At 24.7% G+C, this 27733-nt stretch overlaps 6 protein-coding genes across 7 annotated transcripts; 3 read left to right on the plus strand and 3 right to left on the minus strand.

The window, feature by feature from the left end:
* Nucleotides 1-1452: 1452 nt before the first annotated feature.
* On the plus strand, nucleotides 1453-3741 carry LOC112592559 (transmembrane and ubiquitin-like domain-containing protein 1). Its single transcript, XM_025336669.1, has 4 exons — nucleotides 1453-1848; nucleotides 1922-2131; nucleotides 2802-3087; nucleotides 3151-3741. The coding sequence occupies exons 2-4, from the start codon at nucleotides 1924-1926 to the stop codon at nucleotides 3614-3616; spliced, it is 960 nt and encodes a 319-aa protein (XP_025192454.1). The 5' UTR covers nucleotides 1453-1848; nucleotides 1922-1923; the 3' UTR covers nucleotides 3617-3741.
* Nucleotides 3742-4896: 1155 nt separating this feature from the next.
* LOC112597471 (uncharacterized protein C11orf70 homolog) lies at nucleotides 4897-8503 on the minus strand. Of its 2 annotated transcripts, XM_025343538.1 has the most exons (6): nucleotides 8370-8503; nucleotides 7705-7786; nucleotides 7495-7555; nucleotides 6341-6534; nucleotides 5207-5379; nucleotides 4897-5121 (listed from the first exon to the last, which is right to left on the minus strand). In XM_025343538.1, the coding sequence occupies exons 1-6, from the start codon at nucleotides 8468-8470 to the stop codon at nucleotides 4920-4922; spliced, it is 813 nt and encodes a 270-aa protein (XP_025199323.1). In that variant the 5' UTR covers nucleotides 8471-8503; the 3' UTR covers nucleotides 4897-4919. The 2 variants fall into 2 exon arrangements, with proteins under 2 accessions (XP_025199323.1, XP_025199331.1); XM_025343546.1 differs by lacking the exon at nucleotides 7705-7786 and having other exon boundaries at nucleotides 8370-8482.
* Nucleotides 8504-11752: 3249 nt separating this feature from the next.
* Nucleotides 11753-13668, minus strand: LOC112595231 (rRNA methyltransferase 2, mitochondrial). Its single transcript, XM_025340371.1, has 4 exons — nucleotides 13443-13668; nucleotides 13144-13283; nucleotides 12101-12338; nucleotides 11753-12027 (listed from the first exon to the last, which is right to left on the minus strand). Exons 1-4 carry the CDS (start codon nucleotides 13583-13585, stop codon nucleotides 11832-11834), a joined length of 717 nt encoding a protein of 238 aa, XP_025196156.1. The 5' UTR covers nucleotides 13586-13668; the 3' UTR covers nucleotides 11753-11831.
* Nucleotides 13669-17204: 3536 nt separating this feature from the next.
* LOC112603406 (ankyrin repeat domain-containing protein 27-like) lies at nucleotides 17205-19994 on the plus strand. The gene is made up of 3 exons (XM_025351948.1): nucleotides 17205-17236; nucleotides 17303-19597; nucleotides 19880-19994. Exons 2-3 carry the CDS (start codon nucleotides 17310-17312, stop codon nucleotides 19911-19913), a joined length of 2322 nt encoding a protein of 773 aa, XP_025207733.1. The 5' UTR covers nucleotides 17205-17236; nucleotides 17303-17309; the 3' UTR covers nucleotides 19914-19994.
* Nucleotides 19995-20806: 812 nt separating this feature from the next.
* LOC112592899 (SPRY domain-containing protein 7) lies at nucleotides 20807-23109 on the plus strand. The gene is made up of 5 exons (XM_025337065.1): nucleotides 20807-21040; nucleotides 21107-21223; nucleotides 21284-21444; nucleotides 21518-21620; nucleotides 22892-23109. The coding sequence occupies exons 1-5, from the start codon at nucleotides 20932-20934 to the stop codon at nucleotides 22987-22989; spliced, it is 588 nt and encodes a 195-aa protein (XP_025192850.1). The 5' UTR covers nucleotides 20807-20931; the 3' UTR covers nucleotides 22990-23109.
* A 2395-nt stretch (nucleotides 23110-25504) lies between these two features.
* LOC112592516 (heparan-sulfate 6-O-sulfotransferase 2) lies at nucleotides 25505-27646 on the minus strand. Its single transcript, XM_025336602.1, has 6 exons — nucleotides 27163-27646; nucleotides 26743-27097; nucleotides 26466-26681; nucleotides 26131-26278; nucleotides 25888-26069; nucleotides 25505-25827 (listed from the first exon to the last, which is right to left on the minus strand). The coding sequence occupies exons 1-6, from the start codon at nucleotides 27410-27412 to the stop codon at nucleotides 25686-25688; spliced, it is 1293 nt and encodes a 430-aa protein (XP_025192387.1). The 5' UTR covers nucleotides 27413-27646; the 3' UTR covers nucleotides 25505-25685.
* Nucleotides 27647-27733: the final 87 nt, after the last annotated feature.

Genomic DNA, 27733 nt, shown 5'->3' on the forward strand with positions numbered 1-27733 from the left:
AATATTTATTTAACTTTTCTAGGGTTATACAAATATGTCTAAGTAATTAAAAAGTTTCCAGTAGACATTAATACATTAGCAGGATAATTGAATGTATAATTTGTATTGATCTTAGATAGATAAAATGGACATATACTTTATGAATTAAATAAAGTTACTCTGAAGTGTATTCGTTCTAAAAACTTGTGGCAATCTATTAAATTATGCAGTCATTTAAAGTCTTGAAGCGAAAATTTAAATGTAACATATGAAATCTTTTATTTAATAAAACTATTTAAAATAAAAATACCTATAATAATATATCCTGAATGAGGAAATCTTTCAAAATTACACTTAAAAATCAAAATTTTAGAAAACTATTTTAGACGCTAAATAGACTAAAATTAAAGAGTGTTTCTATTATAAAAATAGGACTTAATGGATCATTTATCAATATTTAAAGACATTCCATTTTTGTTGCTCCATTTATACAAATTATCAAATGATCTTTATATCCACTTTCGGCCTTCCGTGAAAAAAATCCTAGATACGCTACTGGTCTATACTAATATTAACTAATTATATTATAGTCCTACTCTAATCTGATTATGGTTTATGAAATAAATTGTGAATCTATCAACATTTTCAAACTATGTATTCGTATATTAGGTACCACTAGTACCTATTTCTATTAAAAATGATATTGTAACAATTGATTAGAAAGGTAATTAAAGTTTTGGTCAAATGCTTAAAAATTATTTTTTTTTATCGTTGAAATAACTTGAATAAAAAGCTGCCTATAAAATAAAGTTATTAGCAATTTGGAAATTAATAATTGTTATTTATCAGTTATTACTAGTTCTGTTAGTTTACTAAGAGCTCAATAATACTAATATTAGTAATATTATCTGAGACTAAGATATCATCTTAAATTGTGATTTAGTTGTTACTTATGACAATCACGGATGCAGATAATAGATATACTACACTACTGGACTTTTATAATTGCAGAAAGCATTAAGCAACTGTGATCAGTTATCATTTAAATCCACTATAAAAAAAAAGTTTACCAATTATTCAAGGTGTATTTGTACTTTATACCCCTTAAAGACTTCTAACTCTTTAATTCGTGACATACACTAATACACTATGAATATATTTTGAATTTTAAATTTACTATAGTTTCAACAATATATCTATTACCTTCGCATAAAAACCATTTATCCTTTGTTATTTTTTTTGGACATTTTATATTTTTTTCTAGTTTCCACCATTACCATTCGACATTCACTCATTTAACCAATACCTACCACATAATACATAGATATAACGCCAATTCTTTTCATTTAGAAGTTGCATACGAGGATACGAGATAGCGTCAGTAGTACGGGTGATAATTGTTTACTTATTCTTGTATAGTATTAGGTTTAGTTGTCACTTGTCATATGTTTATATTATCAATAATAAATTTATGAATGTACTTTTTTTTTTTTATTAATTTAATAAATTGGAAAAATAGGCTAATAGTTGCAAGTCGCTTAATAGTTTATACTCCATAGTTGTCATCGAGATTAAGATTGAATTAAAATTATAAATTTGGCCTTCGATTTCAAGGGCTAAAACTAATTTAATGTCTCATAGTTTACTCAAAAGTTAATTCGTTTCACCATAATTATTAACAACTCTATAATATTTCAACAACCTTGAAATTTTATAATCCAATAATAATAAAATAAAGATTGTGAATGTTGATACTTGATGTTATAATAATGAAGCACTACCTTGGTAGTTGTATTTGGTGTTAACACAATAATCATGTAAATGAATAAGAAAAACTGAAGAATTGTAATTCTCAAGTAAAATATAACAGTAAGTAATTTGCATACCGTTGATGATAAATGCAGACTGCAGTGTTCATTTCTGTTAATTTATAATTATGTAGATATGGCATTAGTGGAAGGATTTGGTGATGAAGTTATTCAGTTTTTTGGCATATTATTTGTTGTTGTGTTAATCGTTTTACTATGGATGTCTACTCAAGTGGCCGAAATGCAAATATTCCGTGGTGCTGTTTTCATTTTGGAAAGGCGTACAAGACGAAGACACCATGATGCTACAAGAGTTGCGCCTGTAATTCCTAATTCATCTATAAGTAAGTATAATGTATATTATTACAAAACTTATGTCGGCATAATACTCTTAATAAAGCTATCCCTCTAGAAAATTACAACTTATCTTGTTTCTTAGATCAAATTATTTTATTTTTTGATATATATATATATATATATAGACTTATAATTATTTTAAAAATAAAACAAGAATTAACATAATGAATACTTATTTATATTTATTACTTAATTCTTATTTTTAAAACACTTTAAAAATACTTTGGTTAGGTTTTTAATTATTTACGTTGTATTTAAGTATAGAAGATATCTAAAGAGTAAACTAATATCCTCAAAAAATTGATTGATTGTTAATGGCTTATGACTGATACATAATTAATCAGTACTTTTAAGAATTACAAATTTACTGTTATTATGTGTATATTGATAATTTTAATTATTCATACTAGGTTTTTAATAATAGACATTTTACAGATACAACTATACAATATAATATTAATTATTATTGATAACTAACTTTTAATAATTAAGTTTTTGATTTAAGAAAAGGTTTTTTCTTTATTTCTTTAACCAATAAACTTCACCATTGCTTTATGTATTTATTAATAAAAATTATTTGTTTTAGAATTTACTCTATTTGTTTGCAATAATTTTAGTTTTAGTTGTGTAGTAAAATTATTAAGTAAATTGTTTCAGGTGAACAATCTACAACAGAAACAGTTCCATTAAATGATGTTATAGAAACAAATTCAACATTGAACAATGATAATCCTCAAAATAAAAATGATGATCCTGCTGGTTCTAAAATTGATGTAAATAAAACTGAACAGTTTAATGAATCTAGTCAAAGCGATTCTACCAATAATATTGAAAATGAACCGCAGATATATGAAGACTCTATAAGAATACGTCTTAAGTATTTAAATGACAACTGTCGTTTAGTTCAAGGCAGGTTACAAGAAAATGTTGGTGTTTTCAAAAGGTATAACAATTGAATAATGAATGAATAAATTATTATTATATTATGTTGTTATTTTTATTTTAGGAGACATTTTACCAATGAGCTAGCATCAAATAAAATTATTCGTTTAATATTTCAAGGAAAAGTATTACATGATGATGAAGCATCACTGAGTAGTTGTGGTCTTCATGATAATTGTGTCGTACACTGTCTTATACATCAGCCACGTCCTACAACTAATGCTCAACAAACCCCTGATCCTGTAAATCATGATACTAATGAGCAACCACTACCAAATGTGATACGTCATGGTCAACGTCAACCTGGACCAGTTCAACGTGAATGGAATTTAGCAACATTGTTATCTGCTTTAATCACAATAATAATATCATTATTGTGGTATGCCAGAATTCAGTTTTACACATTTTTCTCTTATACATCTACGGGCACACTAGGAATATTGACTGGAATTTTTTTGTTCACTGCCTTTCTTACTTATTTGGTGGATAACGAAGAGCAACAACACCATCGACCACAAGCCGGACACTAATATGTTATTATGCTATATTTCAATATATAAAATCAAATTATGCACAAAAGCGAGTCTCAAAATATTTAAAAATGTATGTAATATGGTATTTGTATTAATACATGGTGTCTAATTTAATTAGCAAATTTTGTTTTTATTTGTTCTATCAAGACACTAGTTATTATTTTTTTCTTCTAATTTAACTAATACTTTATAAAAACTATGTAAATTGTATACATGTGTTTTTTTATGGCTTTTAAAAAAAATTGACCTCTAGTGCTTTGTTGATATGTAGGGATCTTTTTTTACTGTTAAATTTAAAAAATAATAGACTAAAGTTTTTTTCTTCTCATTTTGATTGAAAATACATTTTGCATTTTCATAACCCTAAAATCAATCAAAATTACTCAACTCATGTCTACATAACTAAAAAACTATAGTATTTATGTGTAAGTAATAAGCTTTATTTAAAATTTAGTTGATAAGTTAAGAATATTAATAATTGTCTGTTTTTTTATTCTTACTTGTTATTAAATTTATGGAGTATAATTTGTTAATATAATAAAGTTAATTCACAAATGTCCTAAATAATATATTTATTTGATGGTAGAAATATGTTATTTTTTGTTAGTTTTAGACACATTTTAAACTGTATTCTATTTCAATAATTTGTATTTAAGTATAATGATATTGTGATTAATGGAGTAAGCTTTTAAACATATTTTTAAGCATTAAAATGCATTTAATAAGTAATACTATTAAATAGGTGTTATATTTGCTGCAAGAAAAATGATATGTCTTATTAAATATTAGACTTTAAGATAGATAATTATTAGATTCCTAATTTATAAATATATAAACTTAACAGTTTTCTATGAATAGAAATAAATATTCTTCAAAACAAAATTGTAACTTAATTTTTACAATTGTATGTTAAGCTTATATGTCATAGTATAATGACTCATTACTAGTGAGTACTGTTTAATGTATTTTAGTGGTCATTGCCCATTAGTTAATATTAGAAATTTGTTACTACGAGTAATCTAATAACAAAATTGTTAATTAAGTATATAGACTATAGAGTCAACCTCTTGATAGATTTAATTAATTACAACATCACTTCATTACTTAAAAATTAATAATACAATAACAATTCTTAATCTAAATAAATTTTTTACTTATTGGAATAATTAAGTAATAAATGTTTTTTAATTATTTACCAACTATAAACTATAATAAAACTCACAATTGAAAATCAAATAAATTTATTTTTAGAAAAATGTGAATAAAAAATGGCAAAAACAAATAAATAAAGAATACTTTATCAAGTATAAATTGTGTCACCGACATTATGAAAAAGTAATGCGACAGTCCGAGATTTAGGATTCACAACTAAATATGCAAAACTATAAGATATGAGATGTTTGCTTTCTTTTGGGAATAAAACTATGTCGTTAGAATCGAAAGCGACGACTTGATAAATTTTGGACGAAACTTGTATTCCAGACCCGGGAATTTTTTCAACACTGAAACAAGCAAAACCTGAATCACCTCAAATTTATGAGAGTAATAAATTATAATTATTATGATTTATAATATGAATTTGCTCACGTTAATAGATCTTTGTAAATGTATTTTATTGCGTCTAAGTACGGTTCGATAACTACGTCGTCTTGACACCATTGGCCACCGATAGAGAAATGTTGTAGTAGCCGAAACATGAATTCAACGCGTTCATCTTCGTTGTACAAAAAATATTCTTCGCATTCATCTTCAAACAGCATCTATACGTTGAAGTATGCATGGGTATAATTCAATCATATCAATTTTCAATAAAATAATTTATTCATAAATTCATAATATAATACCATAGTCCATATTACCATTTATGCGAGTACACAAAACACTTACCTATTTAGGAAATAGCCAAATAGGTATATTTACTATTTAAGTCTACTGGTCTATGACCTGTGTTGTAGACGTGGTACCGTGATTAAAGATAGGTAGTGAGTACTGAGTAATTAGCAGTTGAAGTATAAAAAGTTTCTACTCATACATTTTATACTTTTATGTGTATGAATCATAATAATTATTAATTAGGTACCTATACAATTAAACTAATACCTACACGGCTACACATCGCAAAAATGCATGATACAGTACTTGATCACTGTATAAGTAATCAATTTTGTAATATTTTATTGATACCTAACTAATAAATTGTAAAATCAATGCTATAGCATACAATAAATATTGAACTAGGTACCTATTAGGTACCTACCTAGTTTCTACTAGGCTACTAATTTTTATAAAATATTCCGATTTTAGCATCAGCTCGTAAACAGTGAATTGTTTCTTACTTTTCTTAGTATTATAAATATGTGAAGTATTAGATTCTGAGAGGAGCAATGTATCTATTTATATTATAATGGTGTTTTTTTTTTTTTTTGTGGATTATATGATAAGAATTTTAAAAAAAATTCTTTGATTTTGAATTTAGAAGGTGGCTTCTAATAGAAATTTAGATCTTGTTTGTATTTTAGAAAAGTCAAAATTAAACATTTCAAGAATTTTTAAAATAACTGGGAAAAACAAAAAAATTAAGTAAAAGTGGTAATTTTTACGCAAATTTTTACAAATTTTTACGTTTTTAAAATTTTAACAAAATCGATTTTGTTTTTTTATTTTTAGTATATCTAACTCAAAAATAAATTTTAAAATTGAAATACTTTATAATAACTGTACCATTTTCAGTTTATTTGAAATATATATGCCATTTTTTAATACTTCCATACACTGATGTATTGCGTGATTACCGTCGTCACCAGTGCCGTTGTTGCAAACGATGCCATTATTCGGGTCTAAGAGCTTATCGAAAAATTTCATTGAAGTGACAGTGCAAGGAATTGATTTGGTCTGAACTTTAGCTACATTGTTTCCTATAAGTACAATTAAAATAACAAATGGATTTATAAATTCTTTTCAAATAAAAATTATAATTATATGTTTTAAACAGGGTTATACAAATACGGCATAGATATAAGACTAATAATAATATAATTATTGCATAACGCATAAGTATACATGGAACTGAAATAAGTATTGAATTGAACCTCGGAAACAGATGACTATAATAGTCTGCAAACTTACATAAATAACAATATATATTATAGAGATTCTTTTTAACTAGATTTTAATTTAAATAATGGTCCAAAAAAAAAAAAAAAATTTGTTCTAAAATGCAAGTAACCACAAATGGCTCAGTGAGTAAAAAATTAGTAAAGAGGAAAACAAAATCTAAACCATAAAAAATAATTTGTTTTTACACAAGTTCTAATACTTATTTTATGGCTTAGAAATTAATCATAGGTGCCCATCGTTAAATAATATTAATTATATTAGAATTTAAAAAAGTACTAAATTTGTTTAAAAAAATTATGAGAATTTGTGATTATAATTATATATTTATAATTTATAATATCATAGCATTAAGTTATTACTTTGCAATCCAAATAATGCTATATTGTATAATGTAATAAAATTATTTACAACAGAACAGATATTAAATAAATGTTAGTTGGTACTTAATGCAAGAAATTGAAGAAAAAGTATTATTATATTTTAAGTATATTAGTATATTACATTATTTTTAAATTTTAGAAAATTTAAAAATTTCTACTGTTGGAAAATGGAAATTTGGTATAATCGCAAAAATTTCAGAGGAAGTGGAAGTATCTGCTTGCCACAAATTACAAAATTACGAGTATAGGTATCTAAACATTCTAAACTATATTAATATATTATTTTGAACAATTCTATATTACTATGATTTATTTAGTTATTTAATAAATATTTTATATAAATAGTATATGTTTCATACTAAAAAGTAAAATACTTGCCTGAAAATTCATTGAAACTTGACTGCAAGTTTTTTGCCACGTTGTTATCTCGAAAAAAATCCTATTAAAATAAATATGTTTATTACGTATATTTAATTTGTTTTTATTACATATGAATATGTAAGTATTTATTTTCTGAATCTATTTGTAATAAATAAATAGCATATTATTATTATTAATTATGGACAAATAATAATTATAATATCAAACCAATGCAAACTGGTTAATGTCGTTCGATTTAAATTCTTGATTGAACGCATAATAATTAATATGTAAACATTCCTTCATTGACCTGTGACAAAACGTAAAACGCAGTATTTAAGTATATTGCTATTGCCTATAAGAACTAATAATTAAAGTATCAATCAAACAAAATTAAAAAAAAAAAAAACATGCACGTAAAAGATGATACATTGGTACCGTACATTATTTATGTAATTTTAAATACCTAAATGCTTAAAACGCGTCTATAATATGTACCTATTACTATAAATAACTATTTTCAATCAATCATATTATTATAATATCTATTATGTTTTGTAATTTACTATATGACTTAACGATCGTTAGTATGATGGTCCTTCAAATTAAAACACATAAATAGAAGATAAAAATTTTACAAATTATCTAACTTTATCAAATCTTAATAAATATTAAGGTACCTAAACATAAGTGGTTATCATATGTCAATAAGGTTTAGGTATAATAGGTAAATCTATAATTGTTTATGAAATTATAATACATAAGTAAGTATTTACTGTGGACGTTTAAATCAGGTGTATATATATATATATATATATATATATTTAACATTATTTTTACTAATTATATAACTACAAAACGTTATTATTATTATTAAACCATGTTTAACACACCATTTGAGAAGATATCCTTGAACAATCTTGTTGCATAGTCCGACTGGCTCTTTGTTAGGAAGATGATAAAATGTATATGTTAAAGACGTTAAAGTAGACATAATGATATTATAGAAATTACTTTAATTGATGAAATGTATTAAATATATGTATAGAATAACAATTACTTCTTTTTACTTACTTAGATATTAGATTTAACTTCAATGAACGATAAATCATAGATTTAACAAATATGAAACTATAGCAACTATCCTCGTTAGTTTTGGTACCTACCTATCTTTTAATTTCTTTCGATTTTTTAACAATATAGGTACGCCGTCAGGGCAGTTTGATAACTAGAAATTACAGTTAATTAATTAATTAATTAAAAAACCATTAACGGAATATATAGGTTTAACTCATAGACCCATAACATCAATTACTTATAGATTTTTATAACGTCCTAGGAATGTCTTGTAACTATAGGCGCAATTACAGTTTTTGACTTGGAGTTTGAAGGGGTTATAAATGTTTAAATAAAATAGACCTGTGAGTTATAACTTCCACTTATTGTATTGACATGGATACTTATAACATTATTGCTTGGTTTTTATTATATACTAGCTACTACATATAAACACAATATATTTATCATTTATATCAGAGCCCCTCTCCTACATAGGTACCTTATATTTAATATAAACACATCTACCACTAAAATTAAAAATATTTTTAGTAGGTACTATAAACAGGTATTACCAATAGTTAACATAGTTATTAACAAATTTAGGTAAATATTACTCATACATATTTCTAAATGTAACCAACAAATTGAAAATTTTTTCAAGATTTGTTCGTCACACATTTATTGAAAAATCGTGTTCAGTATAAAGTATTAATATATTTGTAAATCTATCCTGACTTACTTAAAATCTACTAATGTGAAGACCCAATTTCATAAAATTGTTAACATTTTTGTGTTGTTACATTTTGAAGCTGTAAATATGCTTCAGTAAATTTTCCGATAGGAAAATGAATATAGTTGATATTTTGTGTCTGAAGTAAAATCTCAGTGGTTTTTATAAGCACCGAGAAAAAGAAAATTAGCAAAGTAATTACCACTCTTCTGTATATTAGGTGTCGAGTGAGTCACTATTATAGATCTGTTAAGTTTGAATTTAATGGTTTATCAACGTACATAATATATGAAAAACGATTCTGCACGGAGATGGTTTGTCAGTCCATATCACTAAGTATATATTTTTGTGATATTTATTTTTTTATTCCAATTTCGACTTCATAACAATATATTTACTTTTGATATTTACACAAGTTGATACCTACTGCCTACAAGCAATAGCTTGTGGTAAGAGTAGGGCGAGTATATTACAATTATTTATTAATACATTTTTACATTATTACACTTTATAATACATAATGTTGGTAATGGGATAAGAAAAAAAATTAAAACCGGTGAAATTGAATTGAGTCCAGCTTGTTATCTTAATATCTTTGCATTGAGTTCATATCGATAAAATGTCATAACTACCTATACCGTGGTGACACACAATTAGTTAATACTTAATTATTAAATTATTACAAGTGAATAATGGACCGTAAAATCACACATAAAATAATTATTTTTCCTCAAACAATTTTTAATATTTTATTATATTTCCAAAAATAATTAAATAAGTATGTACTTGAAATTTACAAATTATTACTTTCAATACCTGTCGATAAATAATTATTCTCTTGGTAAAAATATCTTTTATTCATTAATATTTTTAATATTTTTTAATTAATTAACTATTTATACCTACTTATTATTAAAATTAGAGAAAGAGACTCAACTCGAATAATCTAACATTTAACAATATTCAATATTGGTCGGACTCAACCCCGATAACCCAAAAGTATTTGCGGTACTCAATTCAATATTCGGGACTCAATTCAATAATCGGGACTCAATTAAATAATCGGGACTCAATTCAATATTCGGGACTCAATTCAATATTTGGGACTCAATTCAACGTTATCCGTTTAGCAATTATAATTGTTACTGACATTATAGTACTTATAATCAACAACAACAAACAATAATTCAAATTGAAAGCCATATCAAAATCTCAATTAAAATACATTATTAGCACATTGCTGTAAAATTATCAAATGAACGTAGAAAAAATAAAATTCGAAGCACTCGTTCCTTGATATAATTATACATCAAGACTCCCCACAATTTACATCAGTACATCACTATTCGTTTTCAATGTTAATTGTCCACTGTTATAGAATATGAATAAGCGACGTGCTATAATAATATATTTAACTATTCAAATATAAGTGTGATGCAAATTTAAAAATAACTATCAGTTGATAATTTTACATTATGATTGTTTATTTCTTATAGCCTTTATAACCCAAAAGTAATTACGGGACCAATTCAATGTTATCTATTTATTGTACTTTTACTAAGTTTATCCCTTCTTCTAACTGATGTTATTAAATTAGCTGTTATCCCTGATTTTATTTTATGTTAATTTATATGGTATTTTTTTTCTTTTAGTGTACTTAAATTAATTATATTTATTTAATAACTTATAGAAAATATTTGCACAGATATTAACTCATTTAAAATTTTCTTCCGTTTTTTTTTAGTTAAAAAAGAATTTAACAGTTTAATATTTATAATCGGCTTAATATTATAAACATCTTGATTCATTTTTATGTTATCTTTGTCTATTACCAATAGAATAATATAGTTTTATAAGTAAGTAATTTATTTTAGTTTTAGTATTAAAGTAGGCTGATATTATTTTTTTTCAAAAATATAGTATTTATTATTTAGGTAATTAGTAATAGTAATATTTTAAAACAAATCAAAAAATGTAATTGGTTAAAGTAAAATTCATAATAATATAAAATAAATAAAAATTCAAGTTTCCACGAATAACAATTTTAAATAATTAACAACGTTATTTATTGTTTTAATAAATAATTTCATCCTAATTTTAACATAAAATATTTATAAAAATAATTACCATTATTTATTTTTTTAGATTTTATGGTTTCAGTATAAAATATTTAATGAATTCACTTATTTTTAAACCTAAACGTAATAACATTTTCTATGCTTAGCAACAGCTTATTTCGATATAATTATTTTTAAGCAAGATGTGTGAAAATTAAAAATACTGGAATATTAAGATATTGATAAAAATAAGGCAGACACTAAACACTAATCATTTTCTGACCTATAAGTTTGATAATAAGTTAATTCAGGCAAATATTTAAGTGAACATAAAATTGGTTCTGCTGTACTTAAATTTCATATTTTGTACATTTGTAAGATGGACAAAACACATGCATTGTTTTCTTAAAAAGTATATTTTAAAACTATGTTTTAAAGAAAATATTATATTACATTTATACATACATGTTTATTACATATTATTTATAGACATATAACATATACAGAAGTTAACTTTGTTTAAGTCCTTTAAATCCACGAGCAAGTAAATATTTTTCTGCTGAATCTGATCGACTAGCTTCAGGTTTTACAAATTTTACATTTGAATAAAATTTTAATAAAGTATTTTCAAGCTCTGAATTTTGATTACCATCTAAAATTTTAATTAAACACGTTGCACCAACATTTGAATTTAAAACAGCAAATCTGTAAATTATAAATGGTACCTTTAATTTATTTTATGTTTTTCATTACTATTGTAATTATTTCAATTACTTACTTAACTACTGAATAGGCTAATTTTATGATTAAATCATGATCTAAATGTTTTACTCCTGAAGCGTTAGGTGCCATATCACTTAAAACAACATCTATTGGACGACCATTTAATAATTCTTTTATTTTTTGCCAAGTTTTAGGAGATGTGAAATCAGAATTTCCTAATAATGTTACTCCTTCTATCGGATACATTTGTTGAAGATCAATACCAATCAGTAAGCCTGTTGGAATTTCACTATCTAGTAAGATAAACAAAATGTACATGTTAATTTAATTAAACATAATGAATTATTGATAGTAAAAATTACAAAAGCAAATTTTAAAAGAGAATTATCTATCTCATTTTTATTACAACTATAATATTTAATAATTGTTTAGTATGCTATCTACTACATATTTTGTTGTATAGTATGCAGCTATCTATAATAAGAACGTTATCTATCAATGTATATCATACTAGTAATGATTTTTAAGAATGTGCAACAAATAATTTAGTTAATATTTTAACATATTTCAAGTCAGTTTAAGTGTTATTTTTAAAATTTAAGATGAGTTTTTTAACTACGAGTTATTTTTATTGGCACATACTTGGAAATAAAGATATGTGTGCACAATATTTAAAAGAACGAGAATTACGCATAACCAAGATTACAGGAAACAGGGCTGAAACACAAACCATCAAAATGTTTTGGAAACGAGTAAAAAATAAGTATAATATTAAATCATACAGATCAACTGACTTATTAAAATATCAACATCAAGAAGATAGCCAATTCTTGATTTAACAAAAAAAAGATATTTTCAAATTATAATCCAAATTTCAACATCAGCAGCAATTTGAACATTGATGTGGTTAAACAATTAATTTATTATGTAGAAAGAATATTTAACAGATGCTATACTTATATATTATATTATATAAATTATTAATGGTAACTGAGCAAACATTGATGGTAGGTAACAAATGTATAATAATTTAACTAATAAATTAATTGTTACTAAATAATATTAGAGTATATAGTATAAATCTTAAAAAAAACTTACTAGTAGAAGTTGAATTAATTTTAGATGCAGCTACTTGTGACCAACTACCTGGAGCTGCACCGATATCTATTACACACTGGCCTGGTTTCAATATAGAAAATCTATCATCCATTTGCAATAGTTTGAACGCACTTCTACATCTGTATTAAAAATGTAAGACAATTATCTTATTGTTTTTATGTAGCATTATTATGTTTGTTTATTTTGTGAATGATAATTACATTTAACTAGTATGAGCAATTAAATAATATACTGTACAATTAAAAAAATAAATAATAATTAAGCTTCATCTACAATACCTATAACTTTTTATTTTGGCTTTTTCGACATATGGATCAGTTTTTTGTCGTAATAGCCATTCTTTTGAACTGTGGTTTCTTGTAAACGTTTTCAAAAATGACCAGTTTTTACAAAACGTAATTTTTTCCATCATAAAACTCATAGACTAAACAATTGAAAATGTTTGAAATTAAAATAATATTTTGACAGTTGGAAATCCGCTTTTTCTAGAAAAAATATTTTTAACTTTTAGTATTTATTTTATTATGAAAAAAGTTCTATGAACTTTAATCATTAAAGGATAATTGATAATATTTAAAATGATATTGTTATGATGTTATCACAGAATAGATAACGGAGAAAAGTGTGGAACAAAATGATTTTTGAAACAAATCACACAAATGTTGTGTGAAAAAATAGTTATTAGAAGAAATAATTTTTGGTACAAGTATAATAATTAGAGATGTTTTTAGTTTTTACATTTTTACAGAAACAAGGATATTGGAATGAAAATAAAATTTGAAATTAGTTCATTCAGTGGGTAAAATTATAGTTCATAGGCGCAATTTGGGGGGGGGCTTGGGTATGCTTAGCACTCCCAATTTCACCACTGGATAGTGCAACAACAATCTATTTGCATTGATGTATTTTAGTTTAAACAAGTCTGGAAAATTTCCAGTTTTTAAAGTACCTACCTATTTATAATTTATATTATATAAACATAAAGCAATAAACTTTAATTTCATACATAATTAAAAGAAACTTTTGGTAACCATTGTTTTTTTCATTGTTTTTAAATATGGACTAGTAACTGGGGTGGTCAACCTGTGGCTCGCCTTATATGATTTTACGGCAGTTTCACAAGTGCGTTTCAAAATTATCATTTTTTAACGCTCCGAGTGCGTTCCAAGAAAAAAAATCATATTTTTGATATAACCCTGTGCATCTTAGTTCATTTAGAGTTACTCAGGATGCACCATGAGGAGGTGAATTGGCCTACATCAAAAAAATATTTTGTGACTCTTCTTTATAATAATATATTTTATCTTAGCACCCTTAAATTTGGACGAGCAGACTAATTATTTTAAATGATTTTTTTTTAGTATACCTATATGGCTATATAGATTATAGGCTAGTGTTTAAATACCATTCTTTTGACAAAATCTAGTTTTTATATTTTATTAATTATTATTTTGAAATTGATTTATATAGCCTTCAATGTATAACATTTTTTTGCTTGTAGTTCTTTTTGGTTTTTTTTTTTTTTTTTGTTACTTGTTTGTGTGACCGTTCAGATAACTATTTTGGTGTTGATTTAAATTTTTTTTTAACATTTTCGAAAATGTATATATACTCGTATCAGTCATATCTGGGTGGTGTGTTTAAAATAACAAATTATACTTTTAATGAAAACTTTCACAAGTATTTGTTGTCCTTTCATAACTGATAACTACTATTTATATCAGCCCATCTAGAAATAAGAAATTTTGCTCTAGAATCTATACATAATTTTCAATTAAATAATCCATAAATTCGTTGGGTTTTTGATGTTTCGGCATTACATAAATATAAAATCTTCGACAAAACATTTCTCTACATCTTCTCCATTTCATTAAGATAATCCAATTAAATTTTTAAAAAATTAACCTATCTCAGTTTGGTTACGATAATCATCTATATCTACTCAACCCCAGATTTTAAATATGACGCCACCAAACCTGCCCTAAATAAAAGCAAAATTCTTTAATAGTTATAGTTTACCAAAATGTTAATGCACCAAAATAAATAGCTAATTCAAGATCGGTAAATATATATTCGGTAAAACAATATAACATTAGTACCTATCTCCACTTTCATTGGTTTTCAAATAATTCAAATACGATTTATAATTTTTGTTGGTACAATTCTATCGCCTTACATCATTTTTAATATTTTATGGAATTTTAATTTTATTTACTTACCGTGTTGGCTTACCATGTTATCTGGTAATGAAGTTTTTCAAAATTTTGATCATATTATTTTATAAAATATTACGGCACTACTTCGCACGCAAGCTCACTAGCACTTATTGACCGTAACGGAGTAAGTATTGTAGTCGTGCTGAATAAAGTTATTATCGAAATTGAAATGCAAATTCTCCTCTGTTTCTAGTGAACCACCATATTCGATCGTCAAACCTATAGGTATCTTGAAAGGTTTATTCGATTATTTTTAGGCACCTATAGCTGTGAACCAAGGACGCACTTGGGCTATGAAAAAGGTAAAAACACATTCGGATATCCTCAATTTTACGGTCCTTAACATTTATCATACTTTTACAATATATCTTGGTTTAATTTTATTTTTTGTATTGAATTCAGATTTAAATAATAAATGAATTACGATTAAATAAATTTAATGAAGTATAATTTTGCAGAATGTGGTCCAATCCAAGGGGTTTTAATGAATTTCCAATATGACTAGAATGATAATTTGGGTTAGCCCACTCTTTGTAACAGTGCCTATCGAATGAATCTATACTAAATATTTTTATTTTGATATTTTTAATCCTTAATTGTATGAATTTACTTTGAATAGAACCGTTATAAAATCTTAATACCATCAATCGTAATAATTTTCATAATAATGAAAAATTGACTACGTGTGAATGTATGATAATTTATAATCGTAATAAAATTTTATGATAAAATCATTACAGTTTTGCAAAGTTTAATATAAATTGTTTAAAAATGGATAATTTATTAGTCTCTGAATTCTGATACATACCTACATTTTAAGACTTTTGGTAAATATTAAAAAATTTTTTAGGTTTTAGTAGAACCTTAATTAATTTTACTATTTTACTAATATCTAGTCAATGTTTATAATGAAGTTCTATTTCGATAATTTGATGAACTTTGATCTAAATTGGGCTAATCAATTATATTATATTAAAAATAATACGAGTTGATAAGAGAAATTATTTGAAAAGTTGGTATAACAGGTATTAAAATTTATTTTTAATTACCTAAACAGACTATAAAATATACTGTTTTCACGGTTGAGTGCAATAAAAAAAATTGTACCCTTAATTATTTTAATAAATTCATTACCTCTTAGTATAGATAACCACATCGATCCTGTTTAATAAATTATATTTTTCTTAACGTTGGTCATTTTTGTTTCAATATGCAAAAATATAAAATTGAGAAAACTTAAATCGGTATTTATGGTCTTGGTAAATCATTATTACCAATTTTTTTTTTATTAATTGTTTTAATAAAAAAATATCGATACCAAATAATGTATTTATTTAATTTGAAATAAATCAAAATTGGAATAAATGTAATTTTTTTTTAACAATATAATAGATGTTTCTCAAAAAAAATATATTATGTAGGTACATCATTTTAGAAATGTATTCAATTTGAACAAATTGACTTTGGAACTATTATTTTGTGGAATAGGAGGTAATGTTCCATCTTCCATATTATCATCTATGAATGCTATAGATAAAGAGTTCTTGTTATCTGATTCATGATAAAAAACAACGAAGTACCTATTTTATTATATCTATATTACTATCATAATTTATAGACTCATTATTATAATATTACGTATTACATAATAACAACAGAAAACTATTGAACTTTGTTAATGCTATGAACGACTGTTTCTTAATAATGTTTTATTACTTCATTTAATGGCCTAGAGAATTGTAAAGAATTATTTTAGACAGCCTAATTTAAATTGTAATACAATCAAAGAATAATTATACATGCATCTATTTAATTATTAGTTAAATTAATTTTATTCTGTTACAAATTGCAACAAAGTAAGTATACCTATTATGACTTTTAAAATAATTATAGTTATTAGTTTTACTCTTATATTTTTTTAGTCATCTAATGGATCACTGCTATGATGAGGATGTTTTATTTAATCAGTTTTTGATATCTCTTTGCAAATATTCTGCAGAAACATTTTATAAAGCTGTTGAAAATGGATGGCCTATATGTGTTCCCAGAGAAGGTTCCTTCTCAAAAAATAAATACTCTGAAAAAGATTTCAATGATCACATTTTAATTCCCAATAAGAGTTCAGATTTGAAATTTATTACAGTAAGTGGCCACAATGTTTCTCTAGACAATCATGCAGTTATATGTCAGTATGAAAACAAGACTTATAGAGTAGACATACTATTTATTGAAACATGCTATACAGAACATAACCATAGTTATAAAATAATATGTGTAGATGGCCCATTAAATTGTACTACTATTTTAGAAGATATTATTGTAATAACATCTGTTCAAGACTGTTTAAATTTTTTGTATTCTAAAAGCAATAAATTGTTATTAAAAGACTTAAGATCCTTAATGGACGATTTTTTATTATCCAATGACTATATTAATATGCCTATTGATGTCAAGAAAAAATCCATTGAAAATTTGTATACTAAATGTTTACAAAAAGCAAACTATCGTATAAAAAAATCCAATAATTTTTTTCAAAACAATATTAAACTTGCAGTAGAGTATTTTATACAAAATAAACTATATACTGTCTTAATAAATGATATAAATATCTTAGTGGCAGAAGAAGATGCTAAATTAAATAAACTTATACGAAATTACTCTAGTGCTATGATTGATTTAGAAGTAGATCAAGAAGTAAGAACTGCAATACCAAATGCCAGATGTGAATTATCAAAATTGTTTATGCATAAAACCATTATTGGAAAGTTTAAATGTTTAAAAGATACATTTTTAAAGTTGTCTAATGGACATAACAACTTTACTGTGGATAATATTCTAAGTGCTTTAGTCCATTTAGTCATTCATTGTAAAATACCCAATTGGAATGCTCAAATATATTTTATGAAACATTTTATTATCAGCAATATAAAAGAATTTGACGATAATTTCTATTTAACTTCATTAGAAGCAGCTATTGAACATATAAAAGTTTACAATTTTAAACTTAATTTAACATCAAGCTTCCATGATTCAAATTATGGTACGTTTTATAATTATATTTGCAAAGGAGAGTACTACAAAGTTAAAGAAACTTTAGAATATGTGAAGATACAACAATCTAGCTCAAAATGTCATCCTTTATGTGAATGCGATTCTTGTATGAAAGAGGTATTAAAAGAACCGGCGGTTTGTGTGAAGTACAAAGATGAACAGGGCCTCACTCCTCTTCATGTAGCAGCTTTTTATGGTTATCCACTTATTATTGAATTGCTCTTGGAATATGGATCAGACATAAATGCTTTGGATAATTTTTCACTTACACCTGCCCATTATGCTGCACTCAGAGGACAACAAAATGCATTATTGTTTTTGTTACATAATAAAGCATTGATGATAGGGGACAATGAAGGTAACACTCCTTTGCATTTGTGTTGTTCAAATGGTCATGATCTATGTGTCAAAGCATTATTATATTTTATGGAGTTTTCGGACTCAAAATTAAATATAAACATACAAAATAATCAGGGAGACACGCCTCTTCATTTAAGTTTTAAATGGGGTTATACTAATGTAGTCCAAATACTGATTGAGCAAGGTGCAGATCCATTAGTGTGTAATCGTAGAGGTCAAACTTGTTTTGATTGTGCTCACAATTCCAAAATGATAGATATATTTAAAATCAATAAGAGAAATAATATGGAAAGAGTGAGAAGAAGTAGTGTTGAAATTACATTGCAGCAAAAAATGATTGGAAAAATAATAACTGCTATATCTGATGGTGACATACGTTTAGTACAACATTATTTAGGTATTGATGATGAAAATCAAAACATTGATACATTTATAGATATAAATTGTTCTAATTATAAAGGTTACACTCCTCTTCATGTAGCAGCAGCCAATGGCCAAATGAATATTTTAAAAATGTTAATTAGATATGGAGCGGACATTAATTTGTTGACAACTTCTGAACAGTATACTGCGTTACATTTGGCAGTAAAAAATAAAAAGAGTGAAGTTATTGATGTTCTACTAGATTCTGAAAAATGTAATATTAATAATCAAGATAATAGTGGCAATAGTGCATTGCACTATGCTTGTACAATTGGTAATGCTAATATAATAACAAAATTACTTGAACATGGTGCTGACCTTGGAATAATTAACAAGAAATTTATTAGTGCTTTGGATATTTTAAACAAAAATCCAGAATTAAGGTAAACAAAATGTAATAATTTCTATAAATTAACTAAGTAATGCATTTATAGACTAGATAACTATTTTTTTTTTTTTATTGAATACCTTAAAGTGAGATAAGATTGGATATTTATAATTAATATAGTTTAAACTATGTATACTTCACTTAAATATTTCTTAGGTATAAAAATAAACAATGATATTGTGCTATAATGTAACTATCTTAAAATATAAAACTGAAAATAGGTATATTTCTGATGTAATTAAAAATAATTCATATAATAAACTTATATTTGTTTCAGGCACTTGATTTCAGTTAAAAAAAAAAAACACTGATATCAAAATAAGTACAATAAAATATAATTTGAATCATCAAACAATAAGACGTTTAAGTCTTACGCTACAAAAAGAAAGATCTATTTATTTATAGGTATTTGATTTTGAAATTGTATTATTAGTTATTGTATAATATTTAAATAAAGTATAAAATTTATTTAACTGATTTATATTCTAAGAAAATTGTAATATATATTTAAGTATCTTTATGAATAAAAATTGTTACCTACTTTATATAATATGATAAATGTTTTTTATAGTAAATCAATAAATTGTTTTATATGATGATTGAATGTTTTGTAAAAAAAAATCTCCTATTATACCACAATCTAATATTTCAAATTTTTCTGTAACTTGGTCAGAAAAAATGAAAGTAGTGACAAAACGCACTATATTAATAATAATAATAATAATGAACGTCTTTTAAATTTTAATGATGGCCAAATTTTTATTCTATTCTACTTACATGCCAGTTATATAACAGTATTATTTATTACAGTATGATTTAATAGGTTTATGAAGTATGAATAATCTGTGTTTAAGTATTGTTCAACAAATTAGACCATTAATTAAAACACTAATTTTTAATTAGATCATGTTTTACAGTTTATCTGTATTTATTTAGTAAATATGACCTGCAGACCCCATTTTAAGAAATTCGAGTTATCAGAAATCACATTCTGTATTCCTTTTAATTAATGATTATAAAAAGTTTAAAAGTATATTAGTATGGCAGGTATTAGTTACAGTCTTAATAATTCTCATGTATTCATTACTTCAATACTGTATCAAAATCAAATCATTATTATTCATTCAACTTTGTTTTGTTATCTGTAGAATACATCCAAATTTGTTTGATAACAGATAACACAAACAAGTAACAGTACAACGTTGATAATAATAATATACCAATTTATTAAACCAACTGCGAACTTCCATCATTCAGTGCGCTTCCTGAATTGTATTTTTTTTTAGAAACATTTTTTATAAAAGTTGAATTTTAGATTTAGACGTTTTGATGGCAATTGTGCTGTCATGTTTCAAAAGATGCTTCGATGGCATCAAGTACACAGAACATACATCCTTTCCTCTAATCAACCCTATATGTTTGGATACCAGCCGAATGGGTATAGGACAATACACATATCGAACGATTGATGTAGACTTTACTTAAAATTTTCTAATAATCGCAGGTAATGAAGTAGTAATCGTGAAAAATGGTACTAGGATATGCGGTAGTGGTGGTGTTTTGTGTACTGCACCAATAGTGCAAAATAAATGTTACTTTGAAGTAAAAGTACAACAATCTGGTAAGTTAAACACCTGTATGCCTTTGTCTTATTAAATTAAATATTTATATTTCTGATTAGGAATCTGGGGAGTAGGTTTAGCTCTGAATGATGTAGATCTGTGTAAAGCGCCAGGTGGTCACGATCAATACTCGTGGGTGTTATGCAATGATGGAGCACAACGACATAACCAGCAAGTATTAAAAGCTATAGATAATACCATTGAAGAAGGTGATATTATTGTAAGTATTAAAATCAGGTTTTTTTTTTTTTTTAATCTCAATTGTTATAAATCAACAATTTTATTTTTATTAGGGTATTTATTATGATCATGTTGAATTAAACTATTCAATTAATGGCCAACCAGTAAATGAACCAATTACAGGAATAAGAGGAACTGTATTCCCAGCTTTATTTGGTCAGTAAAAAAAAATTGTAAATATAACAAGGCTTATACAGTTGTTTTCACACATGGCTTTATTAATTATAGTTATAAATATGTTAAATTATTATATAATAACTATTATGTTTTTGATTACTATGATATATTTTGTTTGACTAGAAATCGCATATTAAATATCAAGGGTGTATTTATGGGGTAGCTGCTCATCAGACCTCCCCCTTAAAATATTTAATATGGCATTACCATATTTTTTGTTTCTTTAAATATTAGATCATTCATTAACATTTTTTTTCTAAGGATAAATTAATCAAAAGTTTTACCAATAAATTATAATATATCTAATATACTATAGTATTCATTAGTGAACTAATAACTAAACAATTTATGTATCAATACTGGCTTAACAGGCAAACATGGTTATAATGTATTCTATTTAAAGTTATTGGAAATGTGTGACTAATATTTTGTCAATAAAAAAAATTGTAAAAATTGTGAGGCATCATTTAAAGGTAAAATTGTTGACTTCTTCTAGTAGAGCTATTCATTTTTTTTATACTTATCCTAAATCTGAAAAATTATACTTTTTTGGTTAAGTTATAACCAAATCAAATTTATAGTAGTTATAGAAAAAATATAAAACTGTGTAAAATATTTACAAAATTTGATTAAAAATATTACATTTAGTAATTTTGGCTATTTCGTAATTATATATTTGCAGATTATTTTTTCGGTATAAAACAAATACAATTTTTAAACTTATTTTCTAAATATAAAGAAGTAAAAAACATACTGGAGTGAGTTTAAAATCAGCTTATAATAATTTATCTTGCTGTTTTTACATATTCACCATAACTGAGCATCATAAATGCTCTTATGTTAATCTACTACAACTTTGTCTAGTGTTCTGTTGTTGTCAACTAGGTTTTACAGTAATAGACAGCTTAGCACTTTCTGTCATCATACCATTTGGCAGCAGTAATGTTGGAATTAGTTTTAATATTCAACAGCTTTTACAAAATGTTTGCTTGGTTCGGTTAAGATTTTAACTTTAAATACTAAAAATAGTAGTTAACATTAATTCTGTTTTTCATTTATTTTCTAAATATATTTGTATAACATGTTTATAGCTACTTTGTATTAAAATTTTGGACTAAATTTTTTTCAGAAAATCATTGTGCTGGCTTTTTTTTTTTATATCATTAGCTTATCTATATAAAATTTATCTCTGAGCTATTATTATAAATGTTTAACATAAAAAAATATTAATTCTATTGTATTTATTTCAGTGGATGATGGTGCAATATTAGATATTGTGTTGGAAAGATTTTCGTATCCGCCATCTAATGGTTATGATAAAATTATGTTAGAACAATCTATACTTTAACTGTATACTGCTTAAAAACTAAAAGGAACAAAAAAGTAACAGATTAATCATTCCATTATTAATAAATTATAATTTTATATTTTTCCTATAAATTGTTTTATTTTTATGAATGTTTATGTATTAAGCCCATTTGTAAAATAATAAATAAATTATTATTATGTAATTATATTAACTGAACATTTAGAAGGTTTGTTGTATTAAATATATTATGTATACATTCAAATAATACTATTCAATTTTTATTAGCTTAAAAAAACTTCTTTCTCAGACAACTAAATTATGAAAAAAAATTGCTGTTCATTTATAATTTATATACATTACAAATAAGTATTCAAAATACTTATTTTTGTGATCCTATAAATTAGCGTTTCTCAACCTATATTCATTCACTTACCTTTTTACCTCTCACCACTGTTCTACATTCCCCACAGGTTAACAGTATTTGACGACTTCAATGTTATATTATACTTATTATAGTATTATCTACTCATATATTTTGAAAAACTGACTATTGTGTCAAAAATAATTACATATTTAATAAATAACAAACCATGTCAAATAAATTAAACTTTATTTTTTTTGGGTATCCTCTCATACTTTTTCACAAAACCCAGGTTAAGAAACGCTGTTATAAACAAAACAATGTATACTTTGTGCCTTCTAACTGTTCTTAGTCACCCTAAGATAAAATGTTCCAATTTTATTTTATACATAATATAACTAGTATAATTATAGGTTATTTATTTAACTTTACAAATATAACCTTTGCGCCAGAAATATTGTAAGCCCTTTAAACAAAACTTATTAATATGTATCAGTATTTTAAAAATAATTGAACTAATAGTTAAACCAATATTTAAAATGAATCATAAGACTAAAAATACTTAAATATTTTTTATTTTTATTTATTGTTATTTAACTGTATACATTATAACCATATTATAGAAACATTTTACTCTTTTACTATTTATAATTAAATAATATGTTATATTACTTAATGTACTTAATATCTGCCTATGTGTTATGTGTATAATATAATATAATTAGTTTTAATTATATATGAACAATAAAATCAGAATCTCAATTTATAAAAATAATTTTTAATTTTTTTAAACCATATTTTATCTTCTTTGATTTATATTCATTTTTGAAATTAAAATAACCATTTATTATAATGTGTCAATGATAATGATGTGTTGGTTAATTAGATTTTATTATGAGTAGAAGTAGAATCTCGAAAATCCAAAGAAAAAACCTCTATTATAAACTCTATATTATACATTAAAATAACTATTTAATATACTATGTTTATATATTTCTGTATTTTCAAGAATTACATTATTAAAATTCTAATAGAGTATCTGCTTTTTTTAATATGAAGAGGAACAATAGCGCTAGTCAATATTTGTTTAAGACAGTTAGATTACAACCAAGCTGTGTACAGGTAAAACGGTTTATCTCACAACAAGCTGACCACCAATATTTCTTTTCACATTAAACAAAGTATAGGTTTTTAATTCAATTGTTTGAATTTCATAATTTTGAAAAGTTCTTGTTGGTATGTGATAAGAAAAAAAATTAGATATTAGCCGAAATATGTTTGTAGACAATACAATGAATACTAACACAATTACAATAAATATAATTTATTTCATATCAACTTATATAATGTTAACACTATAATACTATATATTTAATCAAATTCAGACTCATGTGGACATATATAATATTCACATTTTAAATTTGATTAACTAAATATTGTACAAGTACATAATATATTTTTCATTCACTGCTACAACATAAAAATTACTAAAATATATATAAGTTTGAGATATTAACTGTTAAGATTGTCAACTTACTGAATAATACGCACAATTTATTTAATGTATATATATATGTATTTTTATTATATAAAAAAAAATATTTGGTAAATTATATAAATTATAAATATATTTTAGAAAATATAAGTATAGATAAACTTTAACACATACACAGTTAAAATTGTATTATGATTTTTAATAGATAGTTAAATTAGTTTGGTTTATCAGGTATACAAGTTGTCAGTAAATTAAAGTAATGTAATTAATTTGGTTAATTTTAAATTAGTCTTTTAAAAAGTAAAATTTGATAATGAAGAATACATATGCAATTCAAATGATAACTTTGGTTATAATGAATCTTATGATTCAATGACATTTTGTTCTTATTTGATATGTATATTTTAGTGATAGAAGTTAATCCAATTTGGAAATTTAATTTAAAATACTGCAGTATGGTTAATTTTATTATCTATTACATTTATATTAATTGTTAAAATAATAAAAATAAAAAAATATTGGAATGGTTCAATTACTGTGAACAAATATAAATTTATAATCAAGCTTTACATATTATTTTCCTTTTCTTTTGATATGAGTATAATATTTATAAGAACATTGTTCTTTTAGTACATAATATTCAATAACTATATTATATTATATAAACTATAAATCATTATATAATAACATTATTATTTAATTGTATTCAATTATATAAATCTTAACACATTTAATTTAATTTTAGTATTTTGGCATGGCAGGAACAAGCTCGGGAAAAGATTAAAGCATACATATTTTTATATAATATACATTTTTTCAAATAAACAAGAGATCTGTTACTTTTCTTTGTTGGGTTTTGTTTAACAAAAAAAGTTAATGCTACGTATAATTTACCTCGTTGTCAGCTGCTTCAGTCTCTACTTCTTTTTCCCAGTCAAAGGCAGTTTGACTTGGCAGTTGGCCTAAATGTGCCCACCGTTCTTTAAAATTTGGGTTTTTTGCTCGTAATTTTTCAAATCGTCTGTTATGAAAAAAATAATTATTATTGTATAAGTATGATTAGTATTAAATAATACAGTACCTAAATAAATAATGTTTTGCAAAATTGTACAATTCAATATCTAATGCATTTATTTTTTTCACTTTTTCTAACTCTTCAGCATTTAATAAAGATTTATAAACGGCAGATAAAGTTGTATTATGTTGTGTAAATGTTACTGCAAATCTTAAATTAAATGTTTCTTCAAATATGTATTGATTTAACTGAAAATAATAATTTTATTATAAAAACTAATAATCTAAACTATTTTTTTATATTCTGTACCTTTTGAAATTCAGTAAGTCCAAAAAACGCAATTGACAATAAATTTCTTTTAGCACTTGCTAGCATGACCCTGTTTCGTTCCTCTTGATTCATATATGAAGAATTATAACAACCAATCAGAGATAGATCTGCCAACATTCTTGTTTGTCTAAAAATTATTATAAAAAGTAATTTATTAATTTCCATTCATCTATTTTTAGTGATAACTTTTTTTTTTTAGAAGAATTAAAATGTATGTTTTTAAATCACTTTTTAAAAATGACTATTGATTAAAAATAATTAATTTATTTTTATTATTTAAGTTTTGGGTATTAAATATTAAACATTTTGATTACCGATTGGCAGCTAAATTATAAGGACAATCTGCAAACGAATTTAATGTTACATCTGTCCAAAATGTACCATTATAACATTTTGGCAATTCTTCAAGTGATGCTGGATGACCCCCACACCAATGTCTGGACATTCTCCAAGTTGCTCCTCTTTGCACATGTTTGTATTCAGAAAGATAACGGCTAACTGGATCTCTCAATAAAGTTAGATAGAAATATCTAAATAGGTAATTAATTAGACCAATTTTATTTAATCAGTAAGTATTACTATTTTAATTACCTTCTTTTTATAGATTTGCCTTCATTTTTGTCAAGTTCAGAATCAACACAACCAGTTAATTCAGTAAAATCTGCATGGAGTCCACATTTCCATCCTGTAGAATATCGACTAAAGAGCCAATTTTCATTTCGACTTGGTCTGAAACAATAACATAACTTTCTTTTTCTTTGACATGTACAAGGACGCTGTAAGTCTAAATCTTGAACAAGATGACGCCCAAACGATGTACCACCAGTTTTCTGTATATGCAAAAACACCATGACATCATGTGCATTCATGTCAAAACGTAATTGGTTTTCACTTTGCATATCATTGTAACTCACTCCTGTACCTGTGTCTTTAGCACTTTTAAAGTCTAAAATAAAATCAGTATTTTGAAGGAATAAATGCTGGGAAATTATCTATAACAAACATTCTTACCAGTTATATTGGTCGATAGAAGGTTCATTACTGTCCATTCTGAATAAATGGCCGGTTTAGGATTATAGGATAATGAACAACGGTTGTCTGAACAAAAATAACCAAAATATATGATACCAAATAAAGTCAACAATGCAAAGAACATGACCAGTTTTCTAAGGGTAATACGATGTTCTATTTTTCTTCTCATTTGAATGTCTATCAGCAACCGTTCGCAGTCTGATTGTTTAACTATATTGGTAAAGCCCATTTTTTACCAATCATTTCATACAGACTCATCTATCCGAAATCCAACAGGCAAATAATACTAAATGTTTGTGCTCATAAACGAATTGAGAGAAAAATATCTTCTTGTCATGAGAGCAAACAGATTTTAAGACAACGACTTTAATATTCATAAAACGGTATCATGATTAATGTATCAGAGAACGTAGTCAACACTAAACAAAGAAAGATACCTAATGAAAATAACAAATAATATTCAAATATTTACATCCTTAATCATAAAATGTCTTTAAATTAGATTAACTGTTATCGTAGGCTGATAACAGTGATAACTTAACAGTGCGAT

Source organism: Melanaphis sacchari, unplaced genomic scaffold, assembly GCF_002803265.2.
Source record: "Melanaphis sacchari strain LSU unplaced genomic scaffold, SCAv2.0 Contig0_pilon_pilon, whole genome shotgun sequence".
NCBI classification, from domain to species: domain Eukaryota; kingdom Metazoa; phylum Arthropoda; class Insecta; order Hemiptera; family Aphididae; genus Melanaphis; species Melanaphis sacchari.

What these genes read in the sequence shown, in the direction of transcription:
- LOC112592559 (XM_025336669.1), top strand. Translation starts at nt 1,924, where the DNA reads ATGGCATTAGTGGAAGGATTTGGTGATGAAGTTATTCAGTTTTTTGGC. An exon ending in AATTCCTAATTCATCTATAA is followed by an intron (nt 2,132 to 2,801) that starts GTAAGTATAATG and finishes AAATTGTTTCAG; the next exon opens with GTGAACAATCTACAACAGAA. An exon ending in AATGTTGGTGTTTTCAAAAG is followed by an intron (nt 3,088 to 3,150) that starts GTATAACAATTG and finishes TTTTTATTTTAG; the next exon opens with GAGACATTTTACCAATGAGC.
- LOC112597471 (XM_025343538.1), bottom strand. Translation starts at nt 8,470, where the DNA reads ATGTCTACTTTAACGTCTTTAACATATACATTTTATCATCTTCCTAAC. An exon ending in ACATTAACCAGTTTGCATTG is followed by an intron (nt 7,556 to 7,704) that starts GTTTGATATTAT and finishes TTATTTTAATAG; the next exon opens with GATTTTTTTCGAGATAACAA. An exon ending in AAGTTTCAATGAATTTTCAG is followed by an intron (nt 6,535 to 7,494) that starts GCAAGTATTTTA and finishes TTGTACTTATAG; the next exon opens with GAAACAATGTAGCTAAAGTT.
- LOC112595231 (XM_025340371.1), bottom strand. Translation starts at nt 13,585, where the DNA reads ATGAGTTTTATGATGGAAAAAATTACGTTTTGTAAAAACTGGTCATTT. An exon ending in AATTAATTCAACTTCTACTA is followed by an intron (nt 12,339 to 13,143) that starts GTAAGTTTTTTT and finishes TTATCTTACTAG; the next exon opens with ATAGTGAAATTCCAACAGGC. An exon ending in TTAGCCTATTCAGTAGTTAA is followed by an intron (nt 12,028 to 12,100) that starts GTAAGTAATTGA and finishes TATAATTTACAG; the next exon opens with ATTTGCTGTTTTAAATTCAA.
- LOC112603406 (XM_025351948.1), top strand. Translation starts at nt 17,310, where the DNA reads ATGGATCACTGCTATGATGAGGATGTTTTATTTAATCAGTTTTTGATA. An exon ending in AACAAAAATCCAGAATTAAG is followed by an intron (nt 19,598 to 19,879) that starts GTAAACAAAATG and finishes TATTTGTTTCAG; the next exon opens with GCACTTGATTTCAGTTAAAA.
- LOC112592899 (XM_025337065.1), top strand. Translation starts at nt 20,932, where the DNA reads ATGGCAATTGTGCTGTCATGTTTCAAAAGATGCTTCGATGGCATCAAG. An exon ending in TTGAAGAAGGTGATATTATT is followed by an intron (nt 21,445 to 21,517) that starts GTAAGTATTAAA and finishes TATTTTTATTAG; the next exon opens with GGTATTTATTATGATCATGT. An exon ending in TGTATTCCCAGCTTTATTTG is followed by an intron (nt 21,621 to 22,891) that starts GTCAGTAAAAAA and finishes TATTTATTTCAG; the next exon opens with TGGATGATGGTGCAATATTA.
- LOC112592516 (XM_025336602.1), bottom strand. Translation starts at nt 27,412, where the DNA reads ATGGGCTTTACCAATATAGTTAAACAATCAGACTGCGAACGGTTGCTG. An exon ending in GGCAAATCTATAAAAAGAAG is followed by an intron (nt 26,682 to 26,742) that starts GTAATTAAAATA and finishes TTACCTATTTAG; the next exon opens with ATATTTCTATCTAACTTTAT. An exon ending in GCAAAACATTATTTATTTAG is followed by an intron (nt 25,828 to 25,887) that starts GTACTGTATTAT and finishes TTTTCATAACAG; the next exon opens with ACGATTTGAAAAATTACGAG.